We start from the raw sequence: 14,160 nt of genomic DNA, 5'->3' as shown, positions 1-14,160 counted from the left end.
GCGAGCTCGGCCGCGTCTCCCTCACGGGGTAATGGCGGCGGCCGGATGGGGAATTGGGCTGCAGGAGCAGCGGCTGGAGCCCCAGAGGCGGGCACACTCCAGGGTGGACCTCCAGCCCTCCTCCTTTGTGTGCGAAAGTTGTCTGCCTCCCTTTTGGCTTGTGTAAATTAGTTCATACCGAATACTGAACTACTTCCAGAGGTGCTTTCCCTTGTGCAGCGCTGCTGGGCCTTACTGCTGATCTGTACATAGCACAGCAGGATCCCTCAAGCAGGCAGCAAAGTGGGATATTTTGCCCTGTCGAGGTGTGCCGGATAATCGTGAATTCCACAACTCCGTCCCAGCCTCTAGAAATTCCAAACTTAGTTATTTTTGCCTTAAATACAAGCTCAATTAAGTGGTAAGGGAAAGAAAAACCTAACAAAAATGTTAATGGATTCTAACATAAGAAAAAATATTTTAATAATATTTTCTGATGTACACAGAATGACAGAGAATTTTATCAATTGATTCTGGCCTCAGATCTCAAGTTGCTTGTTCAGGTAAATTAGTATAAAAGCAAGCTGCACATTATAAATACTAATTCTTACTAAAATGGTTCCTTTGGATCCTGCTTCTTTCCAGGAATGTTTCCTTGGCTCAGCAGGCAGGAATTGCTACCTGGGCCCTCAGTGTTGGACAGACAGCACTAATTTAATTACAAAACATTAAAGAGCCTACAAAATATCACAGGACATAAAAGACATTTTTCTTAGAAACTTGTGTTCCTTCTTCCATCAGCTCTTTAGGGGTAATCACAGGAAAAAGAAAGTCCTCCTTAGAAGGGGTTTTATAGAGAAGCTTCTTTTTTTCTGTGGAAGTCCAAAGGTACATGAGGGACAATTCCAGACTGAGCACATCAACATATCCTTAAAACCTGATGTACAAAGCTAAATGGATGCAGAAAGGAAGAAAGAGAAAATACAAATAGTAGGCATTTTAGTGACTGTGATATATGCACAGTTTTGAGTGTACATATATATAAGAGATAAACTCACCCCAAACCCTGTATATACATAAGTAAATTCATTGCAAACTAAGAGAAATCATCATATCTTCTCATTGGGTCTTCCTGCTTATTATTTTTCCACGTACAAAGGCATCCACAAACAATTATTTTTAAAGACAGTCTTACTGGGCTAGTTGAAAATGAACTGTTCTATTCAGATATGACAGCTTGGTATTTCTGAGCAATCTGATAATATGTGTTTATAGCAGTTCTGACTTCTTGAGCAGCAATTTAGCAAGCTAATTAGGATGAAGATTGTAGTTAATCACTCTGTCACTTAAATCAGCATCTTTTCTCAATGTCTAGATAAGTTTGAAGATAACTTACGATGCAAATACTTCTGGAGACCAAAAGGAGTGGAACTGTCATTTGGAATTCAGCACTATGCTGGAAAGGTAAGGTCATGTGATTTTTATTTAGTTCAGATAATAGTGTTATGGTCATCTCTTGTTTTTATCTGAAATTTCTGCTTTATGGTTCTTTTCCCTCATTTTAATAGAAAAAAATGATAAAGTTTATGCAAACACACACTCTACCATGAAACTTTTATATGTAGCAGTTGATTTTGGAGCCTGTCCTTAGGGCTCTTACACAGATTCTGTAGACAGTAGGCATCCTTTTTCTGCAGGAAACCTGGCCTCAGAAGTGCCAGTACTGAAGTCATTTCAAAGGAGGGACTCCATGGAGGCAGGGCAGGTTATGTGCTTGCTAACAGCATGTGAATGCCACAGTAGTTCTGTGTGAGTGTGTCATGCAAAGTACATGCATGAAAAGCAGTGTAAACCAGTATCTGTAACAGAACCTAAAGTCCTGTAGAGGGCATTGGAAAGACTGGGACTTGCTAGTAGAGGTGTACTTTGTATCTTTTGTTCTCAGAGGTTGACATTCACCCATTATTTTATATGGAGAGTAACATCCCAGTTTTCACCATAACATGAGCTTTGCTTGCAGTTTCAGGCCCAAATATTTGTTCATAGACAAAATAAAAATATCCCTGTTTTATATAGTTATCAATTAAGTCTCATCTCTGGATCATTATAAGATTCCAAAATTTTAAGATGTATTCCAGTAACTTTGGTCAGACTTCTTGTCTTGTTAAGAATAACTATTAAAATTCACACTGTTTTAGTTAATTCTTTGTACCCACATGGCCAAATAATAAAATACAATAAAATAATAAAAACAATACTGGGCAGTTTTCTATTGCTGGAGAACATTAAATTTCTGTGTAAATTAATGGACTTCAGGGAAATTGGGCTAGAGAGGAATATTGCAAGTGACACTAAAACAGCTCATTGCAATTAAACAAAATGAAAAGTTAACTGATTCTTATATTAATACAAATATCCAGGCATTAATTTCTAATCAAAATGGTTAAAATAATTGAAATAGAGGAATGTTTGGTTGTCCTAATATGGTTTTTTGTGCCATGAGAAGCTGATTTAACATACCTACATTGTGTCCAATGTTATTATTACTATTATTACTTATTCCTCCAGCAGGTCTACTTATAGGTCCCAGGTTTGATGCAGACAAGCAATATAAATTGACCACCTGAGAATCATTTCTCACATCACAAGTAAATGATCAATGAAGCTTTAATGAAGGATCTCTGTTGTATTGCATCATGCATAGAATCGTTTGACATGGCCAAGCATAGCACAACAGGATTTAAGCCATTTAACCCAATTTGATGTGCAATGGCATTCTATGAATATAGATACTCTGTATAGCCAATTTGCATTCTGAACACACTGCTCTAGTTCACTTTTAAGACCTTTGCAGGTAATTCATTTGCTTGTCAGACCAATCTAGCTGGTCCATTTGGTCATCCTGACCGTTCACGTTTTAAAGAACATAGTAAGTTTTAGGTAATCCTTTTCATCAAAATTTCTAATTCTGTTTTCCCCCACCAGGTATTATATGATGCCTCTGCATTCCTTGAGAAGAACAGAGACACTCTTCCTGCTGACATAGTGGTGGTGTTGCGAACTTCAGAGAACAAACTTCTCCAGCAGCTGTTCTCTAGCCCATTGACAAAAACAGGTATGTTCTGCACAGCTTTGCTGACATTGTAACTTCTTCAGCTACCTGTTCCTCTCAAACTCTTACTTGATTCTGGACAAATTTTTTTCAATTATTTTATCATGTCTTCTTTCCAGAGTGTTTGTTCTCTGATTTCAAGATTTAATTTCCTTTCATGAATCTCATGCAGCAAGATTCTTCCCTGACTCCAGAGAAAGGGATGTTATTAGATGCGTAGGGCAAGAGCTCATTCTCAGAGCTGGATAAAAATATGGGAGTTTCTAGTTCTTAGTCCTTTACTAAGATCAGTACTCAGCTGGTAGATTCTCATGTCTTACAGTTCATAAATCATGTGATATAGATCAAGGTGTTTTGGAGGTAATACCCATCTATTTAGAAGCACGGATGTAATACATTGTTTCTTACAAATTATGAAAGCCATATACTAATAGGCTAGAAGTAATTCTGTTGATTTAAAGCTTGTTGACTTTGACTTACATGAAAGTGCCAGATCTGTAGCAAATAAAACAGCAAGATGAAGTTTGATTACTCAATGGATAGATGCCAGAATGCCAGTACCATATGCAAATGATAGTTCTGCAGCATCCATGCAAACAAGCCAGCAAATGAATACTTCTCTCAATACTTTTAAAGCATCTTTTTCATGATGGGTGAGAAAAGTATGTAATACTAAATCTAAATACAGTAGATGGTACTAGATTGCAAAATTACTGTGAGCTAACATATGGAGATGAGGTTGAATGTTTAGATAGAAATACTTGGTAGATGCATTAGATAGTGCTGGGTAGGCTTATTGTACATTGGTTGTAGATGCAATCCTGTGCCTGTGCACAGCTCTCTGCCTTGAATTTCTTGACTGTCAGTAACCCAGTTGTAGCATCTGGTGATGCATATAACCTCTCTTGACATTTCTTGATTTTAGAAAAAAACATCTGGAGAAAAAAATATATTGAGCTTTTTTTGCACATTTAAAATTGATATATTTTATCTGTTTATATACTACAGAGGATAGGTTCCTGTTACAGGGTGATTGTTTCTGTAATTGGAAGGCTTTCAACTACCTCACCTCAAATTACACATTCAGAGGTCCTTGAGAGGTGAGGATCCAGTGAGGAATCTGCTTCTCCTTCAGCTGTAATGAGTTTAGATGGTAAGGAATAGAGTTTATGATGGAGGATTGGTTTGTGCCCAAGTGGAGAACAAAGGATCTTTTTATCTATTACTACTCTACATTTGAGTCTGTGTTAAATTGATAAAAGAGATTCTGATCAAGCAGAGCAAGAAAGCAAGCTCACACATGGTCAAATGTGCCTCCTCACCCCTCTTTACAAGCTGTTTTACACCTTGGAGCTGTTGTCAGAATGAAACCAATTAGGTGCTTTGTCTCAGTTATCAGTCCTAATTATTGCAAGTATAATTTTTATTTTATTGCTATTTTTAAATCAGAATGCTGATGCCTTCATGCAAATTCATCTTTTTCTGGCATTATAGAGTTATTTTCAGTAGCAGCAGCACTCAACTTGAGTATTTTGCCTGAGATGCGTTGAAGGTTCAGTAAGAGATACTTCTCATTGCAGTTAATGTAAAGTTACCATGCTGGTGTATTTTACCTATTCTTACATTCCTTCCTTGTTTCATATTTACATTAATGGAATGCTTTCTCTGTCCATTTACCTTTCTATGAAGAGCACACAGCAAGTTAAGTGTTTTCTGTATTTCTCAAGTTGGTACAGGACATCCTGATAAAAAAAAAATTATTGTGCATGTGCTTCTATGCATGGTGTTATAGGAATAGCTTCAAGCTCTTATATAATTTTTATTTTTTAAAAGCCTTTGTGATTTTACTACTTTTTTCCAGCTGTCTGATATAATTGACATTCACATCCTGTGTTAGGGCCTCTGTTCTAAAATCAGATTGTTGCCAGGTTTAGTTTTGGCAGCTTGCAAGATAAATGAAAGGTTTGGCTGAGAACAGAAGGCATTGCTGGCAATGCTACATCATCTGCTCTGTGAAGAAAGATAATGCTATTCTTTTAACTTTCTACAAAGATGCTTTTGTAAACAAAAGAATAGTGAGTGTGCATGTATCCCATTGTACTCTGTCTGTGTCTCTTAGCCCTCTTCCCTCCACTCAACATGTGCTTCATTCCTAAAGAAAACCAGAAAAAATACAGATTAAGATTCATAACCTTGGTACAGCTTTTGGTCAATTACTGACTAATGTAAAAGTTAGTAATTTACATGGGAAGCCATATTCCATCTTTCTAGGTAACCCTGACTTGAAATGGCCTTTCTGGCAGTATGTGTGGTGTTTTGTTTGAAGATGAGTGCCAGCACACTCTCGCATCTGCTGGCAGCCATCTCTGGAACGTGCAGCGTGGCTGGGTTTTGCCAAGCGCGGGCTCCCGTACGTGTTGCAGCCACTGGGTGGTGCTAAGCCAGAGGCGTGAGGGAGTGCGAGACTGAAATCGTGGGGCTGACAAGGACGGAAAATGTACTTCTTTAAATACCAAAAAGAACAAAAAGATGCCTTTCCCACTCTGAGATGATCCTCTGTTTGAAGTATATTTATATAACTGTCATATCTTCCCCTGTCAAAAACTGAGCAGTATCCAGAAAATAAATACTAAAAAGCTAAATTCTTTTACTAATTTAAGATCATGTTAATCCTTGTAATTTATCAAGTACACTTATCCCTTCTCAACAAATGCTTCTATTTCACAGTAGCAGTCTTTGCAGTTTAAAGGGCCCGAAATTAACAGCAGGACATTAAATATACATTTGTAATAGCAATTTATTGTTAATAAAGTATGCAACTACTCATATGAGACATTGGAACTTAAACATTCTGGAACTAATTTTGTAGCATATACAGCTTGGTTTTCCATCTTCCAGTGGAAATTTAGTCATGTTCAGTGTGTTCTGAAATATGCACTTTCTAGGGACCTTTAACTTCAAGATTGAATGAATGTATTCTGATTTAACCTAACAGTTCTCCCATTTGCTTCCATATCTGTCACTTTTTTCTATAGACAGATCTTCTTGTGCTGCCACTACTATAGATGAATATGCATGTTCCCATTTAGATAGAATATATTCCTGATTATCTCTGGGTTTGGTTTATCACTGTTGTTGGTAAAGCATCAGAGAGAAAAGGAATTACATGAAGTAGAAAATAGAGTCCTCTTGTAAAAATAGAGGATTTTTGTTGGAAAAATTAAAAACAGCCTTGGTACCTTCACCGTTGAGGAGTCAGACCATTTTGCTCACTGTCGTGATATTCAGTAATTTTTGCAGCATAACCTATAAAGGGTGGTACTGTTGGATTGCTTGGGCAAAGCACCCTGGGGGTTTTTGAGACTTTATCTTTTTGGAAAAGCTGCATCACAACAAGATCTTCTACTCCTGAAACAGAATCTCTGCAGACTTTTGTCCTTGCCATAACTCACAGACCTTTAGGACTTCGAGGAAGTTATCGTCTGCAGGGGAGAGAAAGGGAAATCCTTCCCACCAGAAGAGTAGAGACACTGCAAAACATCCTTGTCCTTGCTCTGAGGCTCAGTAGGGGTTTAGCTTGGCTACACAGAAGAAATACAAGCAACAGAAGAAATACTACAGCAACATCATATCTAATGATTTTAGTGGCATTGGGTATTGCTCACACATTAAGGTAATGGAGTATCCGTTATATAATATATAACGGTATATCATTGCTTAAAAACACTCCTTGTATGTGGTGCCTATATATTTAATCATAAATATAATATACATTCATTCTCTGTCAAAGAGAATTGGGATGAGAGTTTTTACAACTGGGATGAAGGGTTTGGTTAGTCATGTTTTAACAAGGTAATTTTTTTGTCCAAAGTAGAATTTTTTCCAGACACAAGTTATTTATAATTCACCTGTCTAAAGGTCATTTCTCCTCCTCAATATTGATTTTTAGTCTGTGTTCTTTCTGCCTTTGAGTCTCTAATCTTACTTACAAACCTTAGATGTAAAGTAATTATAAATAGTGAATGTTTGCTTACCAAACCAAACAACTAACGGACCATGTGCTAAGAGAAAATGTGAAAAAAATGTTTCAGGTTAGCTTTATACACACTAAAGAACAAAAGAACTATGGCCTTTTGTTAAACCACTTTAGAGAACTGCTTTTCACCACTTCTTGGTGACAAGAGTACTATCTTTAACTTGTGTGTAACTTGTGTGTAACTGTGATAGCACATGATTCCTCATGACAAGTCAGAAACCAAAGGAAAGATTTTCTTGCATTTCAGTCTCATGAACAGGTACTACTGGGCATACATTCACTGTAATCCTGGCAAGTCAAAATCATAGGTGCTTTGCCACTGTTTTCAGTAGAACCTGGTAGGTTTGGGCTGTCATGTTTGTCACTGTGCACTCCTATTGAGCACAGGCCCTTGCTCTGGCAATATATAGTGGTAGGTCTCTTGGTTTAGTGTGTGTTATTCACTAAAATACAGAATGCTTCCATTTGGGTTTAGTGTATTTTTTCCTCTTATTTCCCAAAGGCTCAAATACATTTTAATTTTACTAATTTATTCCACAATAAAATTTTCTTATAATAATACTTTTGAGTTAGTATTTTCACCTTTAAGAGATCAGGCACTCTTAAGTCAAATTAATTGGAAACAAAGTCACTGTAATTACAGTACTCAAAAATTAATCAGAATTTATATTTTGTAAGAATTTTGGTAAAGTTAATGGAAGTTGTGTATTTCACTCAGGACATGGAGGCTTTTATACTTCTAACTGGTCTGTATGTTAAAAACACAAAAATAGTTTTTGCTCTGCTGCCAGTGAGTTGTATGCAAAGAGAAGCTTTAAAGCACAGCTGTGCAGTGTAACAGTCATGAACTTTACTGGGTTGCAAATGTGGGACATCAGTAAACTCAATTAATTGTAGCTTAACTGATTTTGAGAGGTAGAGTGATGAATTACTTTTTAGAGTTCTGCACTTGAGCATTTTACAGCTCAGTGTTTTTCTTCATGCCCTAAGGTTTTGCATCATAGTACAAATGTAGTACAGATACTCATAAAACTTACTAGCAATAGGATCCAAAAAATGCTCTGAAATAGCCCTAAAAATGGAACTCATCTAGAAACAGAGCCATCTATCAGATCAAAGTTAAGGTCTCAGTCCTGCCAAAGCTTTATATAAAGCATAACAATTATTTACTGTTGAGAATTACTCCCTATAAATAGTGTCAGTGAATCTCTGGAATTGCACATGGCAGTAAGCACAACAGCTGAGAATTGTCAAGTTAGATTTACCACAGCTATGTTTGTTAAAGGGTGTTACCCAAACAGAATTATGCTGGTTTTTAATCTGAGACTTCACAGATTATATTGTACTGAAAATGAGCAAGGGGGCATAGATTTTTTTTTTTGTCTCCAAGTGCTTGCAAATTGAACTCTAATAAAAGCAGAAGTAGACAAGTTTAAGAATAGATCTTAATTTACTGATTTGATTTATAATAGATCAATCTCTCTAGAACAAATCTTGAGAATAGTTTTTCTTTACCTTTTTCTCAGAAGAGATACCTTTCCCAATTTTCATGTTTCTGGCCTAACTTCTCAATCCTGTAATAAACATGATTTCTCAGTAGTGAAAAGTAATTAATCTTAACACTGCATTGTACACTAATTAAATTCAAAATCTATTGATATTGAGGAAACAAAAGATACATCACATAAAAGATGTTACTGTTTTTAATATTAACGAGTAGACTGTGGGGTTTCACTGTACACCATATACAGAATTTAAATAGAGAAATATTCAAGGAATTATACCATTGTTTTAATGGGTAGTTTACTTGGCAGTTTTAATAGGCACTGTGTGCTGTAAGGCCAAACAATGTCAGAGATGCTCAGTATGTCATTGGAAGCATTCAGTAGCTCTGAAGATCAAATCCTAGAAGAGCATTATTTTAAAATTTCCTAGTGAATTTTCAGAGCAGATAACTTTCTTGAATATTCAGATAATCTTACTCATATGAATATCCATGATGTTTTTTGGTGTGTCCTTAACAAAGAATGTGCTTATATTTCCCACTCCTTCAAAATAATTGCATTAAGGGATTAATATATCTAAAGGATGAATGTAGTGGGTGGAAAATAAATCTCTGAGTCTGTGCTAGAGCTTGTATATTCATTTCAGAGTATTTCATGCAGTCTTACTATGATTTTGTACTTTTATCATTTTTCTTTATTCCTTCATCTTACAACAAGCTGTAAAGGCCAGTGCTTTACTGAACCAGCATTATCTATTATTATTTGACTTTGTCTTCCTTACTCTAACCTGACTTGTCTTGATGCAGGAGTGGTTAATTGAGCTGCCTGGATAGCGGGTCACGGTGTGTGACAAAGCAAATGTGTTTGTGGATATTTGTATGAATGAGTAATTATTTCATTAAGAGCAGAGATACAAATATAATTAATGTTTTGCCTTACTGCAGAAGTAACTGATTTTGTATCAATTGTGATAATACACAGAAGTGCTGAGATCCAGCGGAGCAATGGTTCAGTTGAGAAGCCTTTGAGACTTGATTAAATTACTTGTCAACATCAATAATGCCTGCATTTCAGAAATGGGAAGGTCTGGGACTTTTATAAAAGTTCTGTAATCTTGTTTAATCTTAAATTAACCCTTTAAAAATACAGTTCTTGCCACGGTGTTTCAAAACCTGGTTTTGACACCATTTTTTTAGCTTGTCTAGCCTTAGGATCTTGATGACTGGGGATAGTGATAGTCATAGTGAGATCAAAGAAAATGTTCCATAATTTTTCTGTGTGCTTTCAGTTGCATATTTACACCTGAATTTTTGTCACTGAATTCATTAGGAATCTTCACTGGCTTGGTAGGATTTTGACCAGAGTGTGTCTGTATGGAGCAGCTTCAGCAGCAGGTCCAGAGTGATGGAATATATACTGTAAATTTTTTAAACATTGTATGGTGAATTAACATCTCTGGATATACAAGCAAAGGGCTAGAAATCACAGTTTCTGACTTCACCTGGATTTCCTGTTTATTTACTGCTGTTCTAGAAACTTACTTTGGCCTCGAGTTAAACTGAGCACTATAAAGCTTTATAGATAGAACAATAACTACCGTGTTCTTTATAATCATACTTTCACCTTTCTGGATAAAGCAAATACAATTTGGGGGTGGGGGGGATTGCTTACATAACATGCAAGAGGAAATATATCAGCTACATAAAACAATGAGGGAGACTAGATCTGAATCAGACTGTGGGATAACTATATTTCCAACCTGTGTAGGTTTTAGAACTATTCTTCAACATATCTCTGGAAGAAGAAATAAACTTGTCCAGCCTGAGTAGATGTAAGTAGAACAAGGTTATTTTGACCAATAAAATCAGTGAAGAATTCCTCAACAATAAAGTTTCACAGAAAATTCACCTCTGTAGTTTTTTTTCTAATCTCAGTTACAGATGTGGTGGCAGGCCAATCTGCTGGGGCAGCACAAAATCTCGCTTTGATGGAGGGGTACTGTCCTGGCAGCAGCAGTGTTCTGTCCTGTCTGCTGTTCCCCAGAGAATTCAAGGTTTGTTGTATTGGGCTGATTGCATACAATAGCATCAAACTGTGCACTACAAGAGACATGTAAGGAAATTGCTAAGGACAATATCTGAAAGAAATGGCCCATGTCTTCTGACAACATACAAATCATAAAAAGCTGAACCAATTTGTTCTGTAATGCAGGAGCTAGAAGCCTTACTGGATCAGACTGTGACCAGCCTCTCTTCAGCCAGCCAGTTGGTCAGGTCTCCAGCTAGTCAGCTACAGATCTGACTAAAGAAAGAAAGAAAATGGTGAACATGAAGCAGTAGAAAATTGCAGTATTGTTTATACAAGAATTTTCCCTTTTCCAAACTTTTAAAGTGTGTTTTATTTTTGTCTAGGTGCAGGTTCCGATAGTTAGCTCTGACTGTACTTAGTGTGCCACTCCTATCCTTAGTCCTGTGTTTGGACAGAGGTGCCCAACCTATGCCCTCCTGGCAGTGGCCAGATAGCAGTCTAGTCCCTGCTCTGCCACTCTGTTTTCCAGAACCACATGATCATTCCTTGGCCTGTGGCTAGGAGCCTTTTTATTGTGTTGTCAGGCTGTACCATACATGTTTTGCCTACTGTCTGTAAGTTTGGTCATGTCCCAGGACTTTGAGAATCACATAAGGTTTCTTGTTTCTGACCACATACTGTGCCCATGAGAATTCAGGAAAGGTCCATGTTTCAGTGTACATACTCCCAGTCAAGTTGATGAATACACATTGGTTCAATTTAGCTAGAAAATTGGGCATGTTGCTTAAAACAGCAGTTAATACTCAAGGTTTTGTTAGAAAAATACCTTGGGCAGTACCATTAACTAGTTTAATTAGTACCATAAATTGTTCTTCTTTAGTAGGTAAGGATAAAAGTTAAGACCTTTCTTACTGCCATCATGCATTCACAGATCTATAGTATGTATAGATACTATGTATGTAGATGTGTGCAGAATACAGTGGGCAATTTGACCTTTTGTCAAACTGCTGTCAGTGTCTCTGTTCCCTTCCATTCTACAAGAAGCCTCCTAACCTACTGTGTTGAAACAATACTTTAACATGGCAGTGTTGATGCTTAAAAGCAAGGTTTTATTTGTTGCTGTAGACATGGTTCTGTGTATTTACCAGTGTGTGCCTTCCTAATGTGGGAAGTGACCACTGAAGTGCCTGCAGTGTGTGCAATAGAAAGCATAACAGCACTGAACTTATACTCAAGTTCTCCAATCCCAGTCTAGCAATGTAAGTTTTTAGTTATTTGTAAATATGATTGGTGTCTACTTCATGCAAAAAAGACTAAAGAAATCCTTAATCTAATTGAGAAACAGTATCAGAATTCCTCAGTTCACTATGGCATGGATTTTTCATTTCAAATAATCTGGGCCAAAAACATGCATATTTTTTCTCCTGAAGCAAATATTCATAATTAGATTATTCCCAGGTGGGCTTCACTATTACTAAGTTTTTATGCTGATTAGATTCTGTTTGGTTATATGTATCTGATTTTGGAAATAATATTTCTTGATTTTATTTTATAAAGTAAAGTAATTGTCTTTTCAGAAGAAGCAGTAGTTGAAGTCTATCTGTATTGATAGTTGTCCTCTACAGACAGTATTTTTGTAAATACATTCTTGTGTAAAATGTAAAGTATATGAGAAAATTGGATTCTTTGCTTTTTTATTGCACAAGATTAGCTTAAATTACTTCAATGACTCTCAATGACTCAAAAGAGCAGAGTTTTGATAGACAGATTCAAATTAGTATCCAATAAAAAAAGTGCATGTATTCATTTGTACTTGAGCTAAAAGCTTAGTCTTACAGTAGCAGAAGATGAAAATGCATTATGGAGATAAGCAGTCGACTTCCTTTGGCCAGATAAAATGTACTGAAAGGAAAGACAGAGAAAATTCTGAGTATGTCAAAGACATTGTCTGGCCCTGTAGCTCTTCTGGAGTTTGAGGGCTTAGCTGTGATTAGAAGTAACCTCAATGAAATATGAATGCATTGTAGCATTTCTGACCATATTATACTGGATCTAAATGGTGTTTGAAGTAACCCCTCTTTATCTGAACTAGAAGCATGAAAGAAATTAGGAGCATGAAAGAAATTAATAAACTATATGAGGATAAGGAAAGAGCTTGTACTTCCCTCTATACAATAGCAATATCCCTCGTGCAACATGTACAGTAAGGTGACATTGTCATTAGACTTTTTCTCTGTAAGTCATTTGCACTTCACAAACTGAATGTTGTGTCAAAGCTTAACATACTTCTTACCTGGCATGCTCTTACTTTGGGATGAGTGATCTATTGCAGGCATAACCAAAATGAGATTGTAAATACAGTGCTGATATTGCTAATATTTACCTGGTACTGCTTACAGAACCCATCACCTAAGAATAAATGAAGCACAAACCATAGGTAACATCAGAACATCCAGCCAGAGTGTGTACTTTTCCTAATTAGTGCATAAAGTCAACAGCCGGACCAATCATTAATTCATCCAGATCACACAGTGAGTAACTACCAGGAATGCAAATGAGAAGCCAGCAATGCTGACTAGTCCTTTTGGAGATCTGGAGACCACTTCCAAAGTCCAAAAAGAAAAACCAAACACATTTCTTTGTGTGTGATGTAAAGACTTTCAAAACTTCTGCTTGGCTTTGCATAATAGAAGAGATGCAGTTCTTTGATAATATGGTCTTCCTCACCTAGCTGAAATGAGGCATCAGTGAAGAACATTTTTGCAGAGATGTGAGATCTTGTAAACAGCTTCAAGACAAAGGGAGGTTTGCTGAGCATTGACACTAAGCTTAGCAGAGAGTCCATAGATTTTGTGCTGCTACTTCTTTTTCCCTTGAAAACTCTAAGACCATTTCACAAATTTTGGAAACTTCTCAAAGCATTGAAGAGAATGTTTTAACTTAATTCTTAACTTTATTGAACAGAGGCAAAAAAGAGAAACATTGGGTCTGACTGACTCCTTCATTGTCACAATGAATCCCAGAGACCTTAGTCTCTGATCCATGTGCATAGGTAGGAGCCTTAATTGTTCAGATGAGCAGTCCCATTGAACTGAAGTGCATGTGGGTAAAATTAAACATGTACATGTTTGAAAGATGAATCCTAACTTTAAACATTAACTTTCTTTCTCCTCCCTCGAAAAAAACCAAAAAAACAAACAAAAAAAACCCAAAAAACCCCACCTAAAACTGAAATAAATGAAATCCCCAGAACATAAGACAATTTTGAGAGGGTTTTATATGAGTTAGTTGGTCTGTTTTATGGACTTGGATTTAATGTAGGTAGCATTTGGTCAGAAGGGGTGTAATTTGTATTTCGTGTAAAGTTTTGACTATATAATTGGTGTGAAGCTGGATTTCTGAAAAGCACAGTGCAATCTTTCACCCTTTAACCAATTTAACCTTTCAAGGAACCCATGACAGTTCAAGCTACCCATATAATTACCTATAAACATTTGTTC

The 14,160-nt window shown here is 36.6% G+C and overlaps 1 protein-coding gene across 1 annotated transcript in view; it reads left to right on the top strand.

Moving 5' to 3' along the window:
* MYO3B (myosin IIIB) overlaps nucleotides 1-14,160 on the top strand; it is a 207,385-nt gene that overhangs the window by 98,240 nt on the left and 94,985 nt on the right. The window contains exons 23-24 of the mRNA XM_058809484.1: nucleotides 1,355-1,443; nucleotides 2,965-3,094. Of these exons, the coding sequence (XP_058665467.1) occupies nucleotides 1,355-1,443; nucleotides 2,965-3,094 (219 nt within the window). The remainder of the gene's footprint in view (nucleotides 1-1,354; nucleotides 1,444-2,964; nucleotides 3,095-14,160) is intronic.

The sequence above is a fragment of the Ammospiza caudacuta genome, chromosome 8, assembly GCF_027887145.1.
Source record: "Ammospiza caudacuta isolate bAmmCau1 chromosome 8, bAmmCau1.pri, whole genome shotgun sequence".
NCBI lineage: Eukaryota > Metazoa > Chordata > Aves > Passeriformes > Passerellidae > Ammospiza > Ammospiza caudacuta.
This window is presented reverse-complemented; position numbering and strand designations above follow the sequence as displayed.